Consider the following 25,989-nt stretch of genomic DNA (forward strand, 5'->3'; position numbering starts at 1 on the left):
GTGCGCAATGGTTTGTTCGTTTGTGTGCTTGCTTTTAAATAGGTCCGCACAAGGTTTCTTAAAGATTTGCCGCAGTACCACTGGCATTGGTAGGCCTGTAGTACGGTGTAATTGGATATAGGAACCCGCTAGCCACGACTCTTTTTGACGTCGTTTAGAACGCTTGCGTGCCTAGTTTTCTTTCCTGCCACCCTCCCGTGACGGCGGTAACAGGTGGTACGTCGCGCATGCCTATTTCCACCAGGTGGCGGGCGGCTCGAAACGTATAGTTTCGTCCGGCTCCTCGGGGCGGCGGTAGTCATCAGCGCGAATGTATGTAAAACAACTCTGACGAGACAATAACTACGTGTGCGTACTTGTACTGTGATCACCAATCAAGACAATAAATGAGTTTGTACTTTTGTTCAAATTTCTGTCTTACCTCAGCTTCGCTGCATATATGGTCATGTACTCGTTAGCAGATGTGGCTCATTCATGACTCCGCTGGAGCTCCAAGCATGCATTCTGTGATGAAAAAGTATTACTGGTTGGGAAGTGATGGCTTTTTTAATAACCGGTATGCCAGATTCTGATAAACTTAATAATTTATTCTACATAATCGAGCGCGAAACTTTGCTCTCCTACGTGTAAGCAAATCAGTGATGTAGCAGCATGGCTCGAACATTGTGGTTCGGACACCTCTCAGGAAGTAAATAATACATTATAAATCTTATTTTATTTGTAACACAGCAAAATGAATGCTGTGTTACAGTGGTGGGCAATGCATAATCATTGAGGTAACTGTCGGTGATCATGGTATTTCAACTTGAGTGTCTTTTAATTAGCGAATATATTGAATTTGAGTTTGAAGTGGCCGGAGCTTGCGAGTTTTAAAAATCATAGCTTTACGACACGAGCCACGGCGTTGAAGAAATATGAACTTTTCTGCGGACAGAACACTTTTTGCGGTAGGTGGCACCAGCGATCGCATCGTTGATCCGAAAGCTAAAAAGTCTCGCGGTCTCGCCTCGACGGAGGAGGCGCCTCATCTTCCAGTGTTCAAAATGGCGGATGACCAAGTGAGTGCCGAAGTTTGCCTTTGTAGTGCGAAAAGACATTGCTGCTGTGATTATTTCATGAACAGCCTGCAACAATGTCATTTGAGGGAAGCAATTTGCGTCTAACTTACCAGATATTTCGTGGATGCTTCACCGCTGAGTCAACGTCTCCAAATTTTTCGATATCGCATCACGATTCCCGCACCGCCAAGCCCGTTGAGTTTTCATCAACACTGGGAGTGCGGAGAGCAAGGGCATTGTCAATATGCTACGCTTATTGTAGTGAGCTGCAGTATTAGTCCTCTAGTGCAAACTTTGAACCGCGAATATGGGTAACGTTTACTATTGCGAATTGTCCCGTGCAAGATTGAATACGGCATGTGCCGTCGGTGACCAGCGGTTGAACCGGCCGAGGAGCTGTGTTTTGAAAGTTTGCAATTACGCTTAGCGCCGCGTTAAATGTGGGGAGCTTTTCGGTTTATCGCTAATGTAATGCAACTATTCGCGAAGAAGGAGGGTTGTTTGTGTGCCTGAAATACGTGCGTGTACCGTCAGAGATCCCAGGAAGTCTGCTTATCCCTGGGACGCTCATGCCGATGGAGTTGCGTTTGCATTTGTACACAGTGTTTAGCTCGCTCAACTGTGCCTAAAGGAGCTGCAGCGGTGTGGTCTCGAAGTGCCCCTTTTTTGCCGTCAAATTGCAGGAGCTGGCGCGAGTGGAAGCTCTGTGCCAGCAGCTCTACGAAGGTGGCGACGCGGCAGAGCGCGTCCAGGCGGAATCTCAGCTGTCCGAGTTTTGCTGTGGCTCATCGCCGGATTGTTTGCAGCGATGCAGACTACTTCTGGACCGATCGCAGGTATCTGAAGCAGCGTTTGCACTCGACGGCGCTCCTTGGGCGACGAGTACCTCTGCGGGTTTCCCGCGGCGCTACCCAAGCTTTCACGGAAGGGCTTTCATTTTGGGCAGCCGTGAATGCACCTTCCGAAGCTGTTTGCTAGATGCGAATCTGTGCTGTCTAATGCACCAGTCGCTACGGGTAGCTTCGAGCGGCACCTGCCTGACGCGGGATTGTAAGCTCTAAAGAGCGGAGTTACTTAATGAGCACACTGAACTTTGGAAATGTAGCATATGATGTGCAAACCAGTCTTTTTTGGTGTTGTAACTGCATTATCTGTATGTACTGGTTGCTGCGGTCACGGCACGGGAAGTGGAAGTCGTAAAAGAGAAAAGGAGGTGGGAACAGAGAAAAATGCAGACAATACCCTGACTTGTTACCCAGTAGGTCTGTATTATGGTGATTCGGAGCGATCAACGCATTGGTTGTTAGTGCCGTGCCTCTGTTCCTGTCGTTTATCTCAGCTGTTTCAAAGTCTGCGAGATGGGGCATCGAGCAGCCCTCTTTATTGCCTACTATTTTAAGCTTAAATTGCTTACCCGGTGGTTTGCCTGGTGACAGTGTCAGCTCATGCTGCCCCTATCATGTGGCGCAATATGAAGACATTAAAGTGATGAGCCTGTTTCGTGCTCACTCGCATAGTGTCGAGCAACCTGATGATGCTAGTCCAAAATAACTGTGGCCAAGTTCAACGCATTTCATGGTAGGCTGCTACCACACTAAACTTCGCATCTTGTGCAGCAGGGAATGACGCATGGCTTGCTCGATGTGAAACAGCCTGTTTCTAATCGCAATCAATGCCTGCAGCGGTTCGTGTCGGAGGACAAAAGGAATTGCAGCGAGCTGTTTGCAGCAGGCCGCCTGGCCCGTGCCTCCTGTGATGCAGCGAGCTAGAGAAGGAAATAAGAGGCCATTGGGGGCGGGCAGTTTCTTGGGACCCTGGCTGTCGTGGTTGCCTAGTTTGAAAAGAGGTGGCGGCAGAATTAGTGCAGCGAAGAACAAAACAAAAAGATGGGCTACACAATGCTATTGCACCTTAAATTAGAGTAGCAAAAAAGTCTCCGCGACACAAGGGATTGTTGCAGCTGGCTGCACAGTGGCAGCTACTTACTACCCGCAGCTACTTACTAAGGGAGAATCTGCCAGAAAAGCCAGACCATTCATTGCTGCTCCAGTATCAGCATCAGGAGACTTCTATTTGTGGTTGCGCTATCCCAGTGACCAGTTTAAAATTGACGGTGGCCATTGACCATTCGTTTCTGCTCCTTGCAGACTCACCTGACCATTCTTGAAATAGCAGCTTTTTACTTGGAACTGTGCCCGTTTGGTTTGAGACCATTTTGCTGACAAAATGTGTCTTGACCTTAGATGGGCACAAAAGCAGCCATGAAGGCAGCTACTGCAGCAGTTCTTTATTAACTTGGAGGAGTACAAAGGTCATTGAGATCAGTTAACTCTCATCGTGAAAAACCACTTGCCGTATATTCTAACTAGCACTAATAGGAAAAGCGTTGCACGAGTAGCGTGGTACTGTAGGCTTGCTTCTTGAAGTCTGTGCCTGCTGAGCAATTCATTAAGTGGTGTGGATTTTTTCTAATCCTGGGCATTTACAAGACGTGCACTCTCCCTCCGGCTCCACTGTGCTCATCTGAAGTCAAAACATTTATTGCATATCTGTGCACATTTATTGGATATTCGTGTGTCTTTTCCCACCCGTGGTACAGTGTACTAGAAGGTAGAGAGGTGTGTTGTGCGGGGAGTGAACCATTAAAGAGCGCGTCTTCTTTTTGAGACGAAAAAACTGTACAAAACCCACAATGGCCCGCAAACCTGGTGCGAACCAGCATGGCATGTTTTGTTCTGGATGCGTTTGAGGTGGCGCCACACCGCAGCGGTGGTCAAGACCGCCAGAATGGCCCCCAGGTTTGCCATAGGCAAAAATAATTTTATTTTTTAAGTAATCAGGTGAGTGCCGTCGTTATTCCCAGTGTTAAACAAAATAGACCATAAAATATGTCCTTCATTTAAAGTTTGAGCACGAAAGGAGAGGCAGTGTGCGCAGAAAAAAATTAAGATGCTCATTTATCGTCGTAACATGCAGTTTGTACCACTTGCTGCAACAGGAGTTCCCTGGTGGACTCCTGTTGCAGCCAGCGCCATGTACAACTTTTTTTAACCGCCGGGTGTTAGACCCTGGAGTTACTTGAGGTGTTTTATGAAACATGATGCCATAAAATAGAGAAATAAGACTATTTACAGGGATAAACGAAGATGGGTTGTAATAGACAACATGCGAAACCGACTGGTGAGCAGCGGCTGCAAAGTTCCTCGTCGGAAATATTCGCCACAAAGTGGACCCCACCACTGACAAGCCATGACCACGACTCCCTTCTCTTCTAGTGCACTGACCCCGTGGCAAGGGTTGAAAAAACCGCGTGTTCATTTTACTATGGGCGAGTACTAGAATGCAAGTGTGCCCAACTCCAGTTCCGATCCTTGTCTTACTGCGGCCTCCTTCCCAGTGAATAATATTTTGTCTTGATTTGTTGAATGCGACCATGCATCTGCACTCAAACTTTCTCAGTGCTGCTCCGGATTGTGTGAATGAATCGGTGGCACAGGGGAAGGACCAAAGGGAACACAAGGAGCCTTCTCCGAATCTCTACACTGCACTGCCTTGTTCGTAGTCTCCAGCGTGCTGGGGAGAGTGCTGTTTCATGTGCAACTTCTTCAAGATGGCCACCAGTTTTTGTATTTGTTGCAGAGCTCGTATGCACAGCTGTTAGCCGCCACCACCTTGAGCAAGCTTGTGTCCAAGAACCCTGGGTCCCTGAGTTTGCAGCAGCGGTTAGAGATGCGTAAGAGGCATTTAATTACGAGACTTTAAGGCTCACACTGCAGTCTCGCTGAGCCGCTTCCTCTGGCTTTGCAGGCAACTACATCCTGTCCTACCTGTGGCAGAGGCCGAAAGGAGCCTCCTACGTCACCCAGGCGCTGGTGCAACTCTTCGCTCGGCTGACCAAACTGGGCTGGTTTGATTCGGACAAGGAAGACTTTGTTTTCCGTAATGTCATCCGCCAGGTGCAGTCCTTTTTACAAGGCTCGGTCGAGTACTGCATGGTCGGTGTCCAGCTGCTCTCTCAGCTGACCTGCGAGATGAACCACGTCACTGAGGTGAGCCTGGCTTCTGCCTTGAGCGTTCAGATTTTGTAAAGTGTTTTTTGACTGTTGCTGTGCATCTCATGGACCAAGTTCCCCCAGGGATTTGTGCAACTTCAGGATGCCATGAACGCTTACTTTTCAGGCGGAGGCCAATCGGAGCCTCACCAAGCAGCGCAAAATAGCCTCCTCCTTTCGGGACAGCCAACTTTACGACATTTTTCAGCTGGCCTGCGACTTGCTTAGGCGAGCACTGGACTCTTGGAAGGCACAGATGACATTCAGTGACGATACGCAGGTATGTGTGTATGTGTGTGGTTGAGGAGGACCTGTTCACTGGTGTGTGGCTGGTACTTTGCAGCAGCAACTGATGAGCCAGCTGCTGAGGTTGGCGCACCACTGCCTCAGCTTCGACTTCATCGGCACGAGCCCCGATGAGTCTTCGGACGACCTCTGCACCGTCCAGATACCGACCGGCTGGCGACCAGCCTTCCTGGACTTCAACACCTTGCAACTTTTCTTTGATCTGTTTCATTCACTACCCGGCACCCTAAGCCCCCTGGTGCTCACCTGCCTGGTGCAGATTGCGTCGGTACGCCGCTCACTGTTCAACAATGCTGAACGGGCCAAATTTCTATCCCAGCTGGTGACTGGCGTGAAGCACATTCTCGAGAATCCCCAGGTGGGTGCACTGCGGAGGCTTGCCTCTTGGGGGTCTGACAGCCCTGCGCGCTAACACCTTGGGCACTTTGCAGAGCCTTTCGGATCCAAGCAGCTACCACGAATTCTGCCGGCTTCTTGCCAGGCTGAAATCGAATTACCAGCTTGGCGAGCTGGTTAAAGTGGAGACATACCCCGAAACCATTGCTCTCATTGCAAAGTTCACCGTGACAAGTCTCCAGGTGAGAATTTTTTAAATGTTGTTCAACACCATGTGTGTCGTGTGGGATTTTTTTGAACCTTGAATGAATGAGGGCGACATGGAGGAGCCCTAATGCATCTGGTGAATTTTTCTACGAGGAGAATATGCTATGGGACGAGTATTGTGTTGGTTTAAAGGAGCCATGAAGAGAAAATGCAAGTTGGTTTTATTCGAAAGATTTCGTGTTTTATAGTGCCCCCAGCGCTTGTCCGGATACAAACGGTGCTTTATTCACTGAGAAATTAAACAATTCAGGTTAAAATTTTGATTTTCCCGCTCAATCGTGCGTTTTCGTGGTCCCAAGTGACATCACAGGAACCGACCGCTCTGCAGCCTAGAGTACCTTCGTTCACGCATCCACCGTACAGGGTAGAGACACGTATACGCTGGCGCCGCCATTTTCGGTTGCTTGCTCGCCGCCGAAGCAAGTCATTGTGTCAAAACCGCGCTAAAATTATCGCCGCAACGCGGTTTACTGAAGAAGTTTGAATCATATTGTCTGTTTCGCGTTGCTAGGTCTCATGGGAAACGAAAAGAATAACGCGTTGAGCCCGTTGGCCCAATTGCGGTGGCACGGGACCGTTCAAAGGTTGTCTCCACCCTGTACAGCGGTGTTGGTTTGTTCCCGCGTTTCTTTACGTTCCGTAACCTAGATGGCGCCACCATACCGTGGCAAGCGTTTGGTTTGTTTTTGCCCGCATTTAAACCTGGCTTGTTTTTCTTCTGGGAGAAAATATTCGTTCCCTGAAACAGTGCTCGCTCGACAAATGGGGTCACGTAAGACACCGTTCCTTGCGTCAATAGGCCAGTGTCGTCTGAGAAAACCCCAAGCCCCGTAGTGCTGTGCAGCTAAACCAAGCCTGCTGTGCGCAGTACGGACAGCAGAACGCATCAGTACTTCTATGTTTACATGTGCTTTCGTAACTTCCACTGTTTGTCCCATCATTCTTATTGCTTTGTAAAGAATGTGCCCTAAATTTAAGCGCAAATCGCTCGTTCGTCTAGTTTGTAAGCTCTACCTAATTTGCGTCTGCTTCTGCCAGCCTCCGCCAATCGCAGAGCTTAGCTCATATGACATCATAGGTTCTGTTGCGGGAAATGAGCTGGTGGGTCGCATGACCATTCCCGTTTTTCCTAATTATGTAGCTTATTTGAGCGAAGTTTACGTTAAAAGTGGTGTCAGTATGATTCTAACGAGACAATCTTTTGAATGAACCAAACTTGTGTTTTCTCTTCATGGCTCCTTTAAAAGCTGATACTTTGAGCTCCGCTGTTCCCAATGCCAAAACGAAGGGGCAATTCTCTCCGTTGTGAGGGCCACACATTTCTTATTTCTGTTTGTGCCAGCTTGAGACGCCGTAGTGGTGAGCAGGGTTGCAGGCTTGTAATACTTTTAGTTTTAAAATTATAATTAAATTTGCCTGCAGGAAACAAATGCAGATAATGTAGCAGCCTGCTAGTTGCTTTGTATAGAAGCATTATCCCTTTCTGTCACCGTGTCCCCATATGGAGACGCGACTTTCTTCGTCGTTTTCCTCGTGAAAACCAAGAGTTCATGCTGCAGAGTGGTGTGGCTGATGTTCGAAACCTACGGAAGTGAAAGGTAGCACCATGTGATGTGAAATGGCGGAACCGCACTCATAACCATCGTTTCAAAATGGACGCCAAGTTTTGTGGGAGCTCCGGTGTGTTGCCGTCCTAAGTTCTCTTTTACTATGGCGTAAATCATTTTAAAGGCTAAAAGCACCTCTTTCATGTGCAGAAATTATTATTTCACCTCCTTGTTTGTAAACTGCCTCAGGATATTTATTTTTATAGAGAAAAGCAGGATTGAGTAATGGTGTCTCCGTATGAGGACACGACGCTATTTGCGTAATAAGTATTCTACAGAGACTGAACCTTTTTTTCTTACCTCTAGACACTTGACACTGCTAAACCTCCAAGTATGGAATTTTTCTGCAGTGAATATAATAATTCGTGACTGAAAGGGTTATAAGGGTCAAGACTTGCCTTTCGCAATGTAGAAGTCAGTCTAGCTCTCAGCTTGCGATAGGAAGGAAAAAATGGAACTGGGTTATTGGTCTCCTGTCTTCTTTTTTTTTTTTCCTGACCCCGTATGCGAAAATTGTTGTTAACATAAAATTTGCATCGATTCCATTTAAAGGTTACTCGCAGTGTGTTTAAGTGATTAGGAACTCCTGTGATGTCTAATTTTCACCCTCTAGTCCTCGTTTATGTGTGGTGCTCTTTTCCCTGGCTGGCGTTGCGCCAAAAACATCCAACCATCATCATAGTCCTTGTTTATGAGCTAGGCAAATATTCTACCTCACAGAAAGGTGGGTGCGTGCAGATAAACATGGGCAAAGCAAAATTTGAGGTGTAAGTTACGTGTTGTTTCTGGCAGGTATTGGGAAGGCAGAAGAAGGCGGACAGCATGTCAATTGTGCTAACTCAGTTCACCTGCCATGGTTCTGGCAGACCACTCTGGTTTTATACGTCCTCTGGGAAGCACAGCTAAACTGCGAGCCAAAGAGGAATTCAGATATATATAGGTGCACACACTTTTGGGGTAGTTCAGAGCCCTGCTTAAAAGAAGTGTACAGGAGGCAAAACTGTGATTTGTGAGTGAATTGCACCTAGTGAATAGCCCTTCACACTCGGTACACATGCACACACACGCACACACACACGCACACACACACACACACACACACACACACACAGAGAAAGAGACAGACAGACAGACAGAGGAGCATTACACAGGTGTGAGAAAGCTGCGCATATTGCGCAGATTTGATACAAATTTGTTTCCTGTGCCAGGTGCTCCGAAAGCTTGAAAATTTCAAAAATTGCGCCAAACTGCTCCAAAACAGCCTGAGAGCCAAGGATTTTAACGCTCCCGTCAGTTTCAGTGGGGAAAATGCACTGACGGCATAATTTCTCAGCACCCCCAAGGTGATGGTGTTTGTAAAGGTTGAATTGATTGATCATTCAATTAAGAACCTGCATAAAATGGTCCCCAAGATAGTTCTTTCGAAAATCATGATGTCGGGTTGCACATGTTATAATTCTGTGCGTTTTCAAAGTTATCCCATCGAAAACCATTGCAAAGTCCTGTAGAAAAAATACTTATGTGTACTGAGGCGTCAAACTGCTTGTGCAATCTGATGAAAAAACAGCAATTTTTGGAGCGCTGTATCTCCGGAATGACATTACTGGGCGCCGCCATCTTGTTGTGGTGAAGATTCGAAAACATGGCCACCGGCCGAAGCAGTTGCTTGTGGTTCAGGCAGAGTGCTCTTCGCCAATTTCTACCTTGGTTTTGGTTATGGGAGTGGCTGTGCTTATAGTCGTTTGATCTGTTGCGGGAAGTTGCGCGACTCGAAAGACGGGAGTTCATCAAAAACAACGTGGTGCCCACGAATTCGCCGTGTTTCGGCCTTGAATGTGGGGCGCGGTGCGCACTTGAATTGAAATTTTGGACTCATTGCGGTGTCATAAAACGCAGAGGTATTGCTGCCTTTCACAGCGAGCTTGCGAGCGTCGGGAATGGGACGATCGACACCGTAGAAGTGGCGGCGCAGGCTACTTCGCCGCAAAATGTTCAAGCAGTGTCCGATAGCGGGACGGGCTATTATTGCACTCTAGTAATAATAGTTCATTTATCTAAAGTGAAATTTAAGGCCAAAAAGGAGGTGGCTAAACATACCAACGTTACTCAAATTACGATCGTAGTGAACGTGCACCATGGGGATTGAAATGGAAGGGCTGGTGGGGGCTACGACTGTCACCTCGCTTCGCGCAACTTTTGCCGTGGCTTTACACTTGTGCGTAAAGCCGAGTCTAGGATTACAAAAATAATAATTTCGGCATTCAGATGATAATAAAACTGCCTTACGATTGCTTAGTTTTTCAATTCGATGTTTTCAACAGAACTCTACGCTATCTATGCATAGAGCCTAAGAATTAAAAAAAATGGTTTGTAAAAAGGTAGTGCAGTTCGTAAATTGTGATACTCTGGTAGAAAAAAAAGTTTATTGAAGGGCTGTTTCAGTGTTATGTATGTTCAAAACCGATTAAAAAGTGCACTTTTCTCCCGTGAGTAGCCAAAAATTTGATTTTTTAAGCTCCTAAGGTGACATAATAAATGTCGTTCTTCTGCTCCACATCAAGGTTATTCTGCTCCAAAATCGAGATTTTGCTGCTCCGAAAACTGCTCCCAAATCTGATTCAGCTGTCTCACCCCTGATTACAGTATGCCCTGCAAATCTCTCTAGATTCTTTCTTTTCTTTGTACAGTTTGTTTTTTAGAAGGGATCTGCTAGGTACTGGAAATAGGGGAATGCCACATTAAGCCACTTGACATCGTTTATCTGGAATAGTAAGTTTGTGGGGGGTGCAGAAAGTGAGCAGTATGAAGCAGGTGATTTGTGTTGCGCCCAGAAGTGCCTTTTCTTGTTTCTCGCTCTCAGCAGCAGTGCTTGCGCCACGAAAAAAATTTATTCGAAATCTAAGATTTATTCGAATCTGAGCAGTTTTATTGAAAATTTTCCAATTCCGTGTGATTCAGATGACATTTCAAATGTCTTGCGTAGGAAGCGTATAGTACAAGCAGTGATGAGAAATGATGCGATTCTGATGGGGGCGCCTGAGCTGCAATGGAATGCCAAATGCTTACCTGCCCGCTCCACTAGAGAGGCGGGGACAAATTGGCAACTAGCGGGTTTTCTTCTTCTTGTCAGAATCATGCAGGTTCTCTTGAACCTGCAAAAACTCTTGAATTTGAAAATCTGGTTAGGGGCTTTGAAAGTCCTGAAATTTTTGCAGAACTTTGAAAATCCTTGAATTTTTGCTTTTTAATGAGCATATACAAGCAACATGAGGCTACGGTAGGACTGAGTGGGTGTTTGTTGCTTGCTTGAATTTTCTAACACTGAAAGTGCTTATGTGTGCAAGTCTAACAAACAATTATGAGAAATCATCGTGGAAGGAAATGTTGCTGAACCCATCGTTTTTACAAGGCGACTTGTTGGAAGACAAATCCTCTTGTTGAAATGTTGGTTCCAGCAACGTTTTCATCTTTGGTGATCTCTCATCGTTTAAAGCCCCCATCTTCCCCTGGACATCAGTTATATTTCAATTGTCAACAGACGGTGGGGTCCTGGAAAAAGCCACAGACGGACTCTTGAAAGTCCTTAAAACCCTTGAATTTTCATCATATAAACCATCATGGCCATGGAATGGTGCATGACAGCCAGAGCTACGTGGTTGTAGCAGTGGGCTGTGGTTTCTTTTTTTCTTTCCCCTGCACTTTTTGGCTTTAGCTGCTCCTCATGCACCATTGGGGTAGTTGCAACATTTGTATGATTGTTTCCATGTACAGAGGAAAAAAATACTGCCAGCTGCAGTATGTATGTAACCTGTGTCACATTTTTTTTTTTTTTTTTCCAGAGTGTCCTGAAAACGAAACCCTCTGCCCCAAAGCCTGTGCCTGACCTTACTGTTTTATTATTTTTGTTTGTTTCTAAAGTAAAATGCAGTAATGGAGGGCACATGAATTTTTTGTGCGACTATTACGTTGCCAAAATTTGCACTGTAAAGCTTTAACACCTTCCTGCCCACGCCTATTCAGTTCAAATCGATAGCATTCTATCAATGCTTTCAAGTTCAAATTTTGAAGTTTTCCCATTTGAATTCGGCGCTTTCCAAGTGCGCTCTGAGAGCTGGCGCCATTACTGAGTAGTGGAGACACTTGCATCTCTTTTTTGTCCCTCTACATGTTTTCAAGCACCGCTGGCTGGTGTCCTGTGATGGGTGCCCGGACGATAGGAAAATGGTGCCAGTATCGCACGCTATGGCGCCACGGAAATGCTTTTGATGATGATTGTAGGGTTTAACGCGCCACATTTTTAGCGATTTGGACGATTCTACGCACGACTTTTTGAATGACATTAGCAGCAGTGACTCCGAGGAAAACTTTTTGTATCAGATTTTAGCATCGGAAGCGACATTACGCCAAACTGGCCGAGAACCTGATGCCCCTGTTTAAAGGAGCCATGAAGAGAAAATGCAAGTTGGTTTTATTCGAAAGATTTCGTGTTTTATAGTGCCCCCAGCGCTTGTCCGGATACAAACGGTGCTTTATTCACTGAGAAATTAAACAATTCAGGTTAAAATTTTGATTTTCCCGCTCAGTCGTGCGTTTTCGTGGTCCCAAGTGACATCACGGGAACCGACCGCTCTGCAGCCTAGAGTACCTTCATTCACGCATCCGCCGTACAGGGTAGAGACACGTAACTCTGGCGCCGCCATGTTCGGTTGCTCGCTCGCCGCCGAAGCAAGTCATTGTGTCAAAACCGCGCTAAAATTATCGCCGCAACGCGGTTTATTGAAGAAGTTTGAATCATATTGTCTGTTTCGCATTGCTAGGTCTCGTGGGAAACGAAAAGAATAACGCGTTGAGCCTGTTGGCCCAATTGCGGCGGCACGGGACCGTTCAAAGGTTGTCTCCACCCTGTAGCGGTGTTGGTTTGTTCCCACGTTTCTTTACGTTCCGTAACCTAGATGGCGCCACCATACCGTGGCAAGCGTTTGGTTTGTTTTTGCCCGCATTTAAACCTGGCTTGTTTTTGTTCTGGGAGAAAATATTCGTTCCCTGAAACAGTGCTCGCTCGACAAATGGGGTCACGTAAGACACCGTTGCTTGCGTCAATCGGCCAGTGTCGTCTGAGACAACCCCAAGCCCCATAGTGCTGTGCAGCTAAACCAAAGCATGCTGTGCGCAGTACGAACAGCAGAACGCATCAGTACTTCTATGTTTACATGTGCTTTCGTAACTTCCACTGTTTGTCCCATCATTCCTATTGCTTTGTAAAGAATGTGCCCTAAATTTAAGCGCAAATCGCTCGTTCGTCTAGTTTGTAAGCTCTACCTAATTTGCGTCTGCTTCTGCCAGCGTCCGCCAATAGCAGAGCTTAGCCCATGTGACATCACAGGTTCTGTTGCGGGAAATGAGCTGGTGGGTCGCATGACCATTCCTGTTTTTCCTAATTATGTAGCTTATTTGAGCGAAGTTTACGTTAAAAGTGGTGTCAGTATGATTCTAACGAGACAATCTTTTGAATGAACCAAACTTGTGTTTTCTCTTCATGGCTCCTTTAACACAAGCCCCAGAAAATCCAAAAGTATCGAAATTGTAGATTGGGCACAGTTTCACGAAATCCACTAGTTCTAACATTTTTCTTTGTAAAACAAGAATTGTTACAGTTAGGCATTGGGTATTTGCCGGAGTTTTGCAGTGGTAGTATATGTACTATCGGCGTCAAATGAAACGCGAACACGAAAATATGAATCAGAACGTGCAAAATTGAAAAATTGAAAAATACTGTTCGTAGAAATCCACTTTTCCCAGTTTTGTTTTTGTAACTAAGCCACGCATCATTTCGGCTTGAATTGAAAGAAATCACCCTATTTGTGTATTCACGTTCATATTTTCGTGTTCGCGTTTCATTTGACGCCGATAGTACAAAATGTATGTCCTAAATTTCTTGTGTTCTTTCTTTGTAGAGCATTACCGACGTTTGCTAATTTTTTTTGTGTTTGTTCCAAAACTTTCTGTGCAGCTTTTTATATTTATTTATTTATTTTTTACATAAAAATTTCTCTTGGAAACAGTTACGAGTGCAAAGGAAAATGAACTATTCTACAATTTGATACCATACACTTATATGTAGCATGTATTTTTCAACCGGGAAAAAGATCTTTGCTAGACCACCCAAAATTGCTGCTTTTCCCGTGGGCAGGAAAGTGTGAACTTATTGATTAGTATCAAAGATTGCCACAGGGATTCAAAGTAGAAGAGGAAGTCAGTAGCTATGCTTTGCCTGCAAGGATCTGGCACAACTGTAAAAATGAGCAGATTTACTTCCTTTCCTGGCGGAATGCAGAGATCCCTGGGTGAAGAACGTCTGGCTGACTTGTGGCATCGGTCCCACAAACTTCTTATAATATTAATCATTGTGTAAGGGCCAGCATCTACTGCTTGTAACAGTCTGCTTTGCTCAGGAGCACTCAGTGTGTTCTCTCTATATTTCCTTAGTCACCTGCCATGGTGCCACTGCTGTAGCTGTTAGGTGTCACTGTAGCTGCTTGAAATCTGGCCGTGGTGGCAGTTTTTGTAATGGATCTGAAGCGCAATATCTTGCCAAAGGACTCGAGCTAACCCATAGCTATTCTTTCTATTGATTTGATTGATTGATTATGAGGTGTAATGCGCTGACGCCACACAGGCAATGCAGCGCGCCGTAGTGGAGGGCTCCTGATTAATTTTGACCACCTGGGGATGCTCTCCATTCCAAAGGATCCCAGTTAGTCTCTCCATTACGTCATAGCCTGGGTGTCACTTTGACATACCAAAGCATGAAATTGGAAGCGAGGTTTTTTTCCCTGGACATTAGGGGCATCATCATATGGGAATTTTTGAACATGTCTGTCTGCACGATTTTTCTGTTGTGCAGTGCTCGAGAGTGTTTGCGCTATCCCTGCAGATGTGGCAGTTTGCGCCCAACAGCGTCCACTACCTGCTCAGCCTGTGGCAGCGCATGGTAGCATCGGTGCCCTATGTCAAAGCATCAGAGCCCCACCTGCTGGATGCCTACACTCCGGAAGTGACGCGAGCCTACATCAGCTCCAGGCTAGACTCGGTCAGCCAAGTCATGAGGTGGGCCCCTTGCGTGGTCTTTGCACCTCTTCTCAATGCGTGAGTGCGTGCCCCGGCGCAGGGGTGAGTCCGGCTTCGCAGCGAATGCTCGCTCTGGGGTGCAGAGCAAAAATACCTGTTTCCTACCGTGGGCGTATTTTAATTAGTGCAGATGAGTGTGTTTTTGCACGGTAAGGCTGTGTTGTGTGTACTGCATATATTGTGCGACTCTGACATAGAATTGCTTCCTGTTGTTAAAGCCTCGCCTTGCTGAAAGAAATTTTTGCTTCTTTGGGTTTCAAATGAATTGAATCCCACATTTGCTACTCGAATCTGCACGTACTACCGACGCCACCCTTTTTTCCCCCACTCTTCACGCTATGATGCTTAACGCTGGACTGGTTGGACCCACTTTAGTTTCTAGTTTTACACGCTACAAAAATGGGGCTCGGAATTGTAGAATTGGTAGCTAGTTGATATAGTACCTCACGACAAACATTTGAAGGGCAACAAACTGGACACAAGAAGTATTTGTTCTCATTTTCTTTATTTCTTAGCATGTTGTCTGTACTTTGTTTGCTATAAATACTACCGTATACACTCGTGTAAGGGCCGCACTTTTTTTCCGCGATTTTGATGGGGTGCGGCCCTTACACGGAAGTGTGAAATTTTTGTTCAGTTTTCGATCCACGCATGCAAAAACCTATTTAATCATGCCATATATACATAACCATGGAATATCTTGCGTCTAGCTGCGGACATCCTCGCTAGATGTCTTCATCGGTGTCGCTGCTCGTGCTCGTCTCGTCGCCGCTGCTCGCGTCATCCGCACGTTCATGGATCAAATCGTCCTCAGTGCCGTCCATGGCATTGGAAATACCGGTCACCTTAAAACTCTTTACAATAATGTCTGCGGACACCGCACGCCACGCGTTTAAAATCCAAGAGCAGACCAGCTGAAGCGCGACGCCCGCTTCAGTCGTCCGGTCGGCGTTTTCTCGTGGTGGCCCGCTGCCATCCATTCAGAGTACAGGCGTCTGAATTCTGCTTTAAACGGCCTATTAATAGACACATCCAGTGGTTGCAGCATGCTTGTTAAACCACCGGGGATGACCGCCAGATGCGTACGACCTTCTGCAAGACGAGCCTTCACGCGCTCTGTAAGGTGGCCACGAAAGCTGTCCAATACGAGCAGTGCCTTGCGTCGCAGCAGGCCTCCCGGCCGGTTAGCCCACACCGTTTTCAGCCAGTCCACCATTAGTTCATCGGACATCCAGCCGTTTTCTTGCACTCTGACGATGATTCCATTTGGGAAGCTCTCCTTGGGTAGCGTCTTTCGCTTAAACACTACGTACGGGGGGAGCTTCCTTCCGTCAGCTGTGACAGACAGCATAACGGTGCAACGCTGACGCTCGGCACCGGTCGTGCGCACAAGGACGCTCTTCGCGCCAGTTTGGTTGACCGTCGTGTTTTCAGGAGAATCGAACCAAACAGGCGTTTGGTCCGCGTTTCCTATCTGGGATAGGTGGTACTCGTGCTCCGCTCGCAGCGCGTTAACAAAGCGGTGAAACTTGATCACTTTGTCATCGTACTCGCGTGGAAGTCTTTGGCAGAGTGTTGTCCGGCGGCGGATGCTGAGTTGTTGTCGCTTCATAAATCTCCGAAGCCATCCCTCGCTTGCCTTGAAATCCGTAGGTGAAATGTTCATGTGGCGTGCGATTGCAAGGGCCTTGACGCGGAGCATCTCGGTTGACAACGCGTAGCCGTCTTTCCTGATGTCCGTGACATATTTCATCAGCTCCTTCTCGAGTGCTGGAAATTTGCAAGGCTTGCCGCGGAATGCTTTCCTAGTCTTGTTTGTTGCGGCCAGCTCTTCCTTTTGGTCACACCACCGGCGCACGCACTTGTCGTCGACGTTGAACTTCCGGCCGGCTGCACGTTTTCCATTCTGTTCGGCGTATGCGACAACTTGAAGTTTGAACGCAGCATCGTACGCGGTTAAGCGTTTTTTCTTTTCCATCACAAGCGGTTGTGCTAGGCAGTCGTCAAAATCAGCGGTGGCACAAAGGATCAATGGCGCCGGCGAGAAAAGCGACAAGATCTCCCAGATAGAGTTGCGCGCCCGAGGCTCAAAGAGAGCGCCGCGTGGCGAAGCCGCAGGACAGCTATTGCCATCTGGTGGCGCCCGCGAAATTCGCCGCGCGCCGTACGCGAGACGCGACGACGCTGCCGATTGCTGGCGAGATTTTTTTTTTTTTTTTTTTTCAAAATTTGGCCTGCCAAGTTGGGGGGAGCGGCCCTTACACGAGCGCGGCCCTTAGTCGAGCGTATACGGTATATATACTTTTTGTGCCCTTCTAATACTCTTGTCAGGCACCTAAACCAGATGATTTCGTTGTGAACCTCAATTATGGAGGGGTTGTTGCTAGCTGCTGTTAGCCAAGCTTGCCTAAAAAATTATTTTGGGAAAAAAAAAAGGTTTAAATTACAGTGAAGGGACCTGCGGTGTAAGAAAGCAGATCTAGAAACCCCTACTGCTTCCTGGACATGCGGCGTTCAGTTCTTGCTAAATTATGCTTCTTCGAAAACTATGATAAGTATGCATATGTTGGAGATTTCGAATCTTTTTTTTTTTTTTTTTGTATTTTGTGGTTCTCGGAAAGCGTCTGTACATGTTGCTATGCTTAGATTTTTTGCTTAAAGGAGTCGTGAAGACAAAATGCAAGTTTAGTTCATTCGAAAGGTTACCTCGTTAGAATAACACTGATGCTACTTTCAAAGGGACAGACAACTCGTTTTTGTCGGGTATATGTTCTCCATCCCAAATGAAAGGGCATCTCTTAAAACACATTAACGTGAAACAGTTTTGCTGATAGGGCTCTAGAACATTTTAAATCAAAATTTTTAGATCTACGAGCCGTACGTGTCCTTCCAAAAATAATGCTGGCAACCATGACATACAGTAGCGCGGCAACATACCGCATTTACTCGCGTAATGAACCCTCACCCCACTTTTCTTCTTGAGAATTTACTTTTTTGTCACTTTGAATAAAAAATGCAGCGGGGATATGTTTACAGTCGCAGAAACTTGATAACACGCCACAGTACACGCAGAAATGCTAAAAACGCATTCCAACAAAACGAAATCTCAACAGTATCCGGAGACGTGAGTGGGGATGCTGTGGCTCACAATTTCTCAGTGAATAAAACATCGTTTGCTGCCGGACAAGCGCTGAGGGCGCTATAAAACACCATATCTTTCAAATAAAACAAATTTGTATTTTGTCTTCATGTATTGTGTGCACATACTCGAAGGTTATGGAATTATGGAATACAGCTATCAGGAATTCAACTCTGCTGGTGAACACATCAGGTGACCATGAACAATAACAGCAAAAAAAGGCATGGTAAGCTGGAAAATTCCTTTGTATGTCTGCTGCTTTGTGTGAGCTCTCAGTCTCTTAACGCTTGCTACACTCTGTGCCTAAGCAGTTGATTCTATGCCAGTGCAGCTAAAAGGAAATTGGCCAAAGCAAGGGGCACTAGTGTCAGAGATAGCTGACACCTGTAAAGCGCTAACCACACGGAGCAATTTTCCCAGCGACGCAACGAGCGACGCGACTAGGATCCGCAGTCGCCGAACCGAAGTCGCTCGCCGAGGCAACCACATGACAGCGACGGCTCGAGCGACTGAGGATGGCGATTTCAATGTTGCCGCACTGCGCATAGTAACGCGCTTGGTACGCTGGTTGTTTGCAAACATTTTGTTTTGTTCATTTGTCATAAAAAGCATGACTAAAAAGTATTACGCCTTTCTACCTTGCTTTTCGCGCTTCATTGCATCTCTACAACTGGTTTGGATTACCGATAGCGCACGCTTTTCCTTCTGCGCCTCGTCTCTCGGCTCCAACATGAATGCCGTGAAGAATTCGCTTTCCTGACGTCGTTTTTCCCACACGGGTCTCACCCAGTGTGTGCGGGAGCCTTCTTGCTTCTGCTTCAGCGTGTACACAAGCTTTGCCACGCAATGCTTTCTTTGCCGCTGCACCGCAAACGCCGTCTGCGTGGATTTGCAAAATCTTCCCCCGTTTTCTTCCAAAACCGGAGGTTGCGTGCTTACGTAGGGGCTCTTTTATTGGCTAGTCGCTGAGGCCACTTCCGGGAGGCGAGTGACTGTTTCTGGCGACCCAGAACCGAGCGATTCGATGAGCGACTTGGTCCGCGGCGAAAAGTAGTTAGTCGCTTGCAAAATCGCTCCATGTGGTTGGGGCTTAATAGTCTCCACATTCACTCACAGCACCATTGAACTCATCATGCATACGTGTGTAAGGACTTGTGTTGCATGCATGTGCTGGCTTGTATGACTGTTGTGAATATATTACGGCTGCGGTAGTGTTTTTCTTCACCATGACTGTGGGAACGGGCCTGGCCTCCTTTGCATCCGCTGTAGCCGACCGTTGTCCTTGTCATACGCAGGGAAGGCCTGGAAGACCCGCTCGACGACATGGGCATGGTGCAGCAGCAGTTGGACCAGCTGTCGACGATCGGCCGCTGCGAATACGAGAAGACCTGCGCGCTCCTAGTGCAGCTGTTGGATCAGTCCGCACAGGCCTACAGGGAGGCAGGCTCCCAGGGGGCGGCAGCGCTGGACCTGGCCATATTGGAAGGTGCGCGCTTGCTTCTGCTCTTCACAGCAGATTGGCCAGAAAGAGTGGAGTTGGCAGCGTTTCTTTGCCGTGCATTCTGGGTGGCAATGCCGATTATTGCAGCCGTCTTATGCTTCGCATTTGTGGCAAGAAAAGAGGTGACAGTGTACAATAGGGTTGAATAATCTAGGTACTGATTGCACTAAAAGTATTGAATTGTAATGAATTTAATATAATGTAGACAGTGGTGGAAGGTTTGCTTGTTTATTCTGGTGCACTCTGTGTGCCCACTCACGTGGTCTCTTCTTTGCTCTTAGTAGGGTTCATCTCGTTGCTTGCAAGGCATTGCCTCATTGTCGGAGGGAGTTATGTGTAAGGCTTTCCGTTTTATTCTAGTTGTTTATTTTTTTCCCTGCTGGCCTTACTTGCACCTTTATTCTCTGCCCTCGTTTTATTTTGGGAACTACGCTGAATGTATGAAGTGGTCTGTGGGCCCATATATGAGCAAGCAAAAATGCTCCTTGGCGGCTGCCAGTGAATGCATCCTGCATAGGGAAGATAAAGCGTACTTTGTTTATGCTTTTTCATGTTTTCAGCATCTATCTTTCGAGCCTTAAAGGGATCCAGAAAAGCCTTTTGTAAAAGTTACAAAAGGCCTTCATTGTTGCGTAGTACCAATATAGCGATGCAATGCCGTTGGAATTGTTGATCTACATTCAGTATTGGCTGCGCCAGAAGCAATTAAGTGCACCTCTCCCCCCTTGCCGATCGATTCCTCCTCCCTCTCTGCTTCGTTCAAAGCAGCTGGAAACACTGGGAATAGCCATGTGACATTGCGACACTCGACTTCCGTTCTCCGCTAGTTACATTCCTGCGCCTAGGCACGCGTCAATCGCTGCAGACCCGCCTTTGCCTCAGGAACGCGCAGGAAGGAGGAAGAGCAGCCGGAAGCCAATGGCAGTAACGTTGCTGGCGACCGATGATCGGCCGAATCAGGGGGGCGCCTCGCCGTTGCATCAGCCGCGATCGCCGTTGCGTCAGCCGCGGTCGGCTCGCTGCGGCGGCGCGCTCATCGGCTGAGAAAGGCGATCTTCAAAAATTGTTTACAAATTATCCGTACAACGTATGGGGCTCACACTTGGCTCAAAAATCCCCCGTTATGTGTTCTACCACCTGAATGCATTTGATTGCCACTTTCACAAAGCTTTTCTGGGTCCCTTTAACTCTTTCGGGACCGCCGGAAAAAGTGATGAAAAAGGGAGGTCTCGGTGAAAATTTTTTATTACATGAAGCAAAGATACCATCCTGCTTTAGCATATACCAAAATGCAGCTAATTATATGTTCTTTGACATACAATACCGTGTTTTACTTCAACACTGACGATAGCACCATGAAAAAATCAGAAAGTAAGAACTTCGCAAAAAAACTACTGAAAAAGATAGAAAAAAGCGTAAATCTAAGAATAATTAAAAAGAATAAAATTATTTCAGGATATACAAAATCTAACACAATGCTTTGTTTATTCATCACGAAAGTTTGATGCGGCTAGGTGTAACTGGTTTTTTGTTTTGTGTGTGATTTCTTTGGCACTAGGGCCATGGCTACGTCGTCGCCCAGGTACACGCCGGGCTCTCGGCTCGGCGAAAACTTGATCCGTTTCTGCGCTAGTGGCAGGAGATCACCACAATAGGTAGTTAACACCCTAGCGAACAGATATAAACTAGCCAGAACATATTTCGAGCGCACATACCTATTCCAGAGCCAATTGAAACCGAAACCAACACCCACCTTTGAGCGCGATTCATGTTCCAGGCTGATCGACACCCGAATCCTCACTTGAGCTGAAATGCGATTTCTAAAGTCGCATTTCGACTCTTCACTGCCACTCTCATCGTAAAAATCCACAGTAGAAGGCGAAGATATGCGAGACGAGACGACGCGGATCTCTTATCGCGCTCGCGCGTGAGTATGTTTACATTCCGAACCACCGCCCGTCAGAATAAAATATCTGATGCGTTGCCGCCTGGCGATAAAAAAAGAAACTTCACAAAAGAGAAAACTCTAGTTTTCAAACTATCTCCTAGATGTCGTTAGGTGTTCCATCGAGCGAAAATTTTTATTCTGCACGCTCGCGAAACCATCGATCATATGTGACCGATGGCCTATAGGAGCGGTCCCGAAAGAGTTAAAGCCTGAAATTTAGTTGTAGTTTACCTGTGTGCTTGCACTCACTACTCCTGGGCCGTAAAGGCACTTTGCGGGAATTAATTTTTGGCCAGAGCCCAGCCATTGGCCTCAAGACTGGGCCGGGGCTGTGTTAAAGGCCAACTGCACTCAAAATTTTTTTTTGTCCAAATAAGTAGTCTATGCTCTTAAAATCACCATGGCGAAATCCTTAGCTTCGTAATCACAGAGAGCGCTAGGTACCGCCGTTCAAAGTACCTCCGAGCAGACGACGTTTGCACCTGGCGGAGAGTCGCCGTAACAAGTTCCGAGCGGCCTGTGACAGAGGTTGGGGAACCTGTCCCGTGAAGCTCGCGCTTCTCCGGTGACTTGCAGGGCGCTCCGCCGGGCGCAATGATGCGTTCGCCCGGGGTTTCTCTGCTACACTAGCGCGCTGTACCGGCGTCGCCATCAAATGTTTAAACTAACCGCATAGGCAGTAATATCCCCCATTTTTCTCAATGCAAAAAAAAAAAAAAAAAAAAAAAAAAAAAGATTAGAAGCCTAAATCTATTCGGGCGCTTGCGAACGTGTTGGAGTTAGCAAAACTCTTTTTACTTGAAAATAATATTTTTACTCAAAGAAAAAAATTGCGCGAAAGGAGCACTTGCCTTACATTTGTCATTCATATTGCATTTACCACAGAAAGAAAGATATATTATAAATTATTATAAATTATTGACCACTTGCACTTCCGCATCCAATATTGGCCTCATTTGGGCTGTCCCAACGCCACCTCTATCTAATAACCTTTAGACATTTCCAAAAGTTTTTCGACCCAAATAGAGTTCTTGTACACGCGGCTATAAACATTTGTGCGACTTTTGTCTCCCTAGCTAAGTGAACCAAAATCAGCCTTTCTCGTAGTAATAAATACACCCGCACAAATATTGGCCGTCGTATTTGGGAAGTGCGAAAACTAAACTGCTCCTCTCCTAAACAATAGATTATATTTTTGTTCGATTCCCAAGTGAAGTATTTACTTTGAGCGTTAGATTTAGTTTATTTGAAAGTAAAATGTTTTCAACAGTACCTGTCTCTGGTTAAAGTAGAAAACAGCGGTAGATAAGAAGTGTTTTCGTGTTTTAGTGCGTCATTTAGCTCTGTAGGCGGGCTTATAGTTTCAGATCCCTTTTATAATTCGATTCTCGATGTGCACACAGGGGAAAAAATACTGGGCCGATATTCACGAAGCTGTTTGCATGTAATGTATCGTAGAAATAGTGATTTATCTCCGCCCGCCTGCGATTTGTTCCCTTCAGAGAGGGCGAAGTGATAGCCGAGGGGTCGGCTATATAATAAAAGCTGCTTTTCGGTATCGTATACGAGCAAATAGCTTTGTAAATCAGGGTCCGTTTTTTATTTGCAATGCCAAAAATTGCCATTCCGGCAGTTATTATCATGGAAAAAATTACTGTCGGGCGGTCTATCATCTCGACTGATAGCAACAGGATGCCGGAATTGCGCCCAACTCCATTATCATGGGCAAACGTTAGTGGAAGTTCTTCTGTGGAAATAAAAAAGCGAAACGCGGCGCTGCCACGCGCATTTGAAGGCGGCTTTGAGCGGCCGCCGGCTCTGGCGCGGTCGCTTCCGTTCCCTCACGTACGTCACGTCCGGCCGCCGCTATGGCCGCCTTTTCTATTCAGTTTCGGTTCCGAAAACGCGAATGTTGCGAGCCGTTTGCGTTGCGCGTGTTGATGTTTGAAGCGCAGTATTTTGCATTTCGCACCCTTTTTGTATGAACTGTTGGGTGACATTATTTTTACGTTGTCGAAAATTTGAGTGCAGTTGGCCTTTAAGTCATGGAGTAGCAGGCATAGTCTCTTCTGGTTGGATTTGCCTGTTGCTTTGAATTTAGGTCCAAGCCCAGCCTATGCAATGTACGAGAACGAATAGTGTATTGCACAGGGGGTGTGTGACCGTCTGGGCTGTGTTTCTTCCACCATTGCTGGAAAGAAAGGACATTTTTTTTGGAGAGAGGGGTAGCAACATGGGTGAATGAAATGAGAGGCATTTTGTGTTCTTTACTGCATTTAATGTTTTGTTGCTTTGTGCTACCACATTTACCTAAGCCCATTATAACAAGGAGATGCAGTGTGAACGTTTCTGAGGACTTAGGCTGGGAGTGCAGGTTTTGAAAAGGTTAATGGCAAAGTGCTAAGGTCTGCAAAATGGTTAGGCTTTTTAACTTGATGCCTTGATGGTTGTTACTTCCTGGTGCTGTACTAGAGACATTGTCTGCATCTCTGGAATGCCACCATAGTCGAGCCTGTTTATAAAGGCCCCACTTAATTAAAATGAACACTTTTGCTTGTACGAAGGCATCAGGACCGTCACAGCATGATTTTTGCCAGTGAAAGGTTAGTTTTTGTAAACTTGGGATGTAGTGATTAAATGCTACTTAAAAGTTGGGTTCTTTTAACTCGGTTCTTATTGCTGCGAACATGCCTTGTTTATCTCTTCAAGAATTGCAATCTGAAGAGAGTTCATGATGTAATCAAACATTCATGGTTTTCAAACCACACACAAACCGAATCCTTGAGGCGAAAAAAAAAAAGTACTTACCTTCGTTGTCCCATCGGTTAAAGATCCGCACCCACCCAAGTTTTTCCAGCTATTCTGGATCATCAAAACGTGACCCGTGAATCAAGGGTGGCTTCCTGGGTTGTCAAAGATTGATGGGAAAACTGGTAGCACTGGTCATAGCCGCAATGTTGTTCATGGTGTTGGCTACAATGCCTTCTATCTTCACTTTATCTGGGAGTAGTTCAAAATCGGGCTAAAGTCCTTGCTGTTGGGCTTGCCTGGCGACTTGTTGGGGGTTTCGGGTTCATTACCCAACACGTTACCAAGATGTCACCTAGCCAAGGATGACGCTGGCTTCTTTTGGTAAACAAGGTTTATTGGAGTGAACTTGTTCTCCACAACAAACAAGAAGTAAACACAAGCAGCGAAGAAACAGTCATCAAAGCGACACGCACAGTCGAGTGTCGGTGAATGAATGCTGTGGCGTTTTCCCAGCAAGCGTTTATTTCTGAGTGCTATTTTTTTCCGGAACCATCAAATTAAAGAACAAACATTGGCGATCAAAGAAGGCAAGCCTAGGCTGGTGTCAACGGGGCGAAACCCTCTTCCTGTCAAGCAAGATAGCCCAGCACAGCACACGACAAAAAGAGCAAACCTGCGGTCAGCTCAAAAAGGATACGATAGCTTTGGGGAGTGCTTCGTGGACTCCTGGAATGCCCTTGCAAACCCGCTCTTGAGATGACTGGCATGGTGAAAGGAAGACTTGCAGCGACCACAGGCACGGCTTTCTGAACTGAGGAGGCCGCCCACCCTTCTCTTTTTCTTTTAGGGGCGAAGCTCCTTAGGGCGTGGGTCTGTCCATCCTCGACGTATGTATGTAGCCACCTCTAGTTTAGTTCTTGGATTGTTTACTAGCTGGCGTGGCTACCTCTAGTTTAGTTCTTGGATTGTTTACTAGATGGCGGTACTTGTATATGATTCAAGGCCATAGAGGTGACGAAGAGGCGACTGGAGTGGTGGTGGAGGAAAAGTAGGGAAGGGATGGGTACTAAGGCGGCGTAATCATGCGGACGAGAATTTAGAACAGCGAGGGGAGAAAAAAGGGGGGTGGGGGCGATGACTTTAAAACAGAAAAGAGGGAGAGATGGGAGGGAAGAAGCAAATCTATAGGTTAGCTGGGAGTAGGGCAAGTAAACGTAATAAAACCGGCAAGTCGGTTGCTGACAACCGACGCCCCGATTCAAAGGGAAAGCCACTAATCATCATCATCATCGAAAAGATGCGCTTGGATTGTTTACTAGATGGCGTGGCTACCTCTAGTTTAGTTCTTGGATTGTTTACTAGATGGCGGGGAGCGTTGTAATAAAATCCGTTCGCTGTTGGCGCGCGCTCGGAGTCGCCCGATGGATGGCTGCAGATGTGCGAGCCCGCGAGGCAGAAGCGCTCCGTGAAGCTGCGCGACGCCGCCGCCAAGATCCTGCCGTACGAGAGCGGGAGGCCGAAGCGTGTCGTCTGTCTGCGCGACGACGCCGCCAAGATCCCAGCGTTCGAGAACGAGAGGCCCAAGCGTCACGGCAACGGCGCGAGGACCCTGCCGTACACGAAGCGGCACGGCTGCGGCGCGAAGAGGATCTCCAAAACGTCAGAGAACGGGAAGCGGCGAGAAAGCGCGCGTATCGGCAGGCAGACCCCGATGCAGTGAGAGCTCGTGAGGCGTCTGCAAAACGCATCAGGCGAGCTCAGCCCCAAGGTGCCGACGCGCGGTTTAAGCGAGACTTTCTAGACGTTACGTTTGGACACAGATGTAGTGGGCGAACTTTCACTGAAGAGTCACGGTTTTACCGATGATTTCCCCTCAGGAGTTTCGCCCACTCATCA

The 25,989-nt window shown here is 46.8% G+C and overlaps 1 protein-coding gene across 2 annotated transcripts in view; it reads left to right on the forward strand.

Moving 5' to 3' along the window:
* Positions 1 to 922: 922 nt before the first annotated feature.
* Ranbp16 (Ran-binding protein 16) overlaps positions 923 to 25,989 on the forward strand; it is a 60,992-nt gene continuing 35,925 nt past the window's right edge. The window contains exons 1-9 of one of the 2 annotated variants that reach the window (XM_077687605.1): positions 923 to 1,058; positions 1,742 to 1,894; positions 4,698 to 4,791; positions 4,866 to 5,107; positions 5,238 to 5,390; positions 5,454 to 5,774; positions 5,848 to 5,994; positions 14,561 to 14,733; positions 19,189 to 19,379. In XM_077687605.1, the coding sequence (XP_077543731.1) occupies positions 1,044 to 1,058; positions 1,742 to 1,894; positions 4,698 to 4,791; positions 4,866 to 5,107; positions 5,238 to 5,390; positions 5,454 to 5,774; positions 5,848 to 5,994; positions 14,561 to 14,733; positions 19,189 to 19,379 (1,489 nt within the window). In that variant the 5' untranslated portion in view covers positions 923 to 1,043. The remainder of the gene's footprint in view (positions 1,059 to 1,741; positions 1,895 to 4,697; positions 4,792 to 4,865; positions 5,108 to 5,237; positions 5,391 to 5,453; positions 5,775 to 5,847; positions 5,995 to 14,560; positions 14,734 to 19,188; positions 19,380 to 25,989) is intronic. The other variant, XM_077687606.1, reaches the window with a different exon arrangement.

The sequence above is a fragment of the Haemaphysalis longicornis genome, unplaced genomic scaffold (assembly GCF_048455015.1).
Source record: "Haemaphysalis longicornis isolate Haplotype H1 unplaced genomic scaffold, Haemaphysalis longicornis Haplotype H1 scaffold_1, whole genome shotgun sequence".
Classification (NCBI taxonomy): domain Eukaryota; kingdom Metazoa; phylum Arthropoda; class Arachnida; order Ixodida; family Ixodidae; genus Haemaphysalis; species Haemaphysalis longicornis.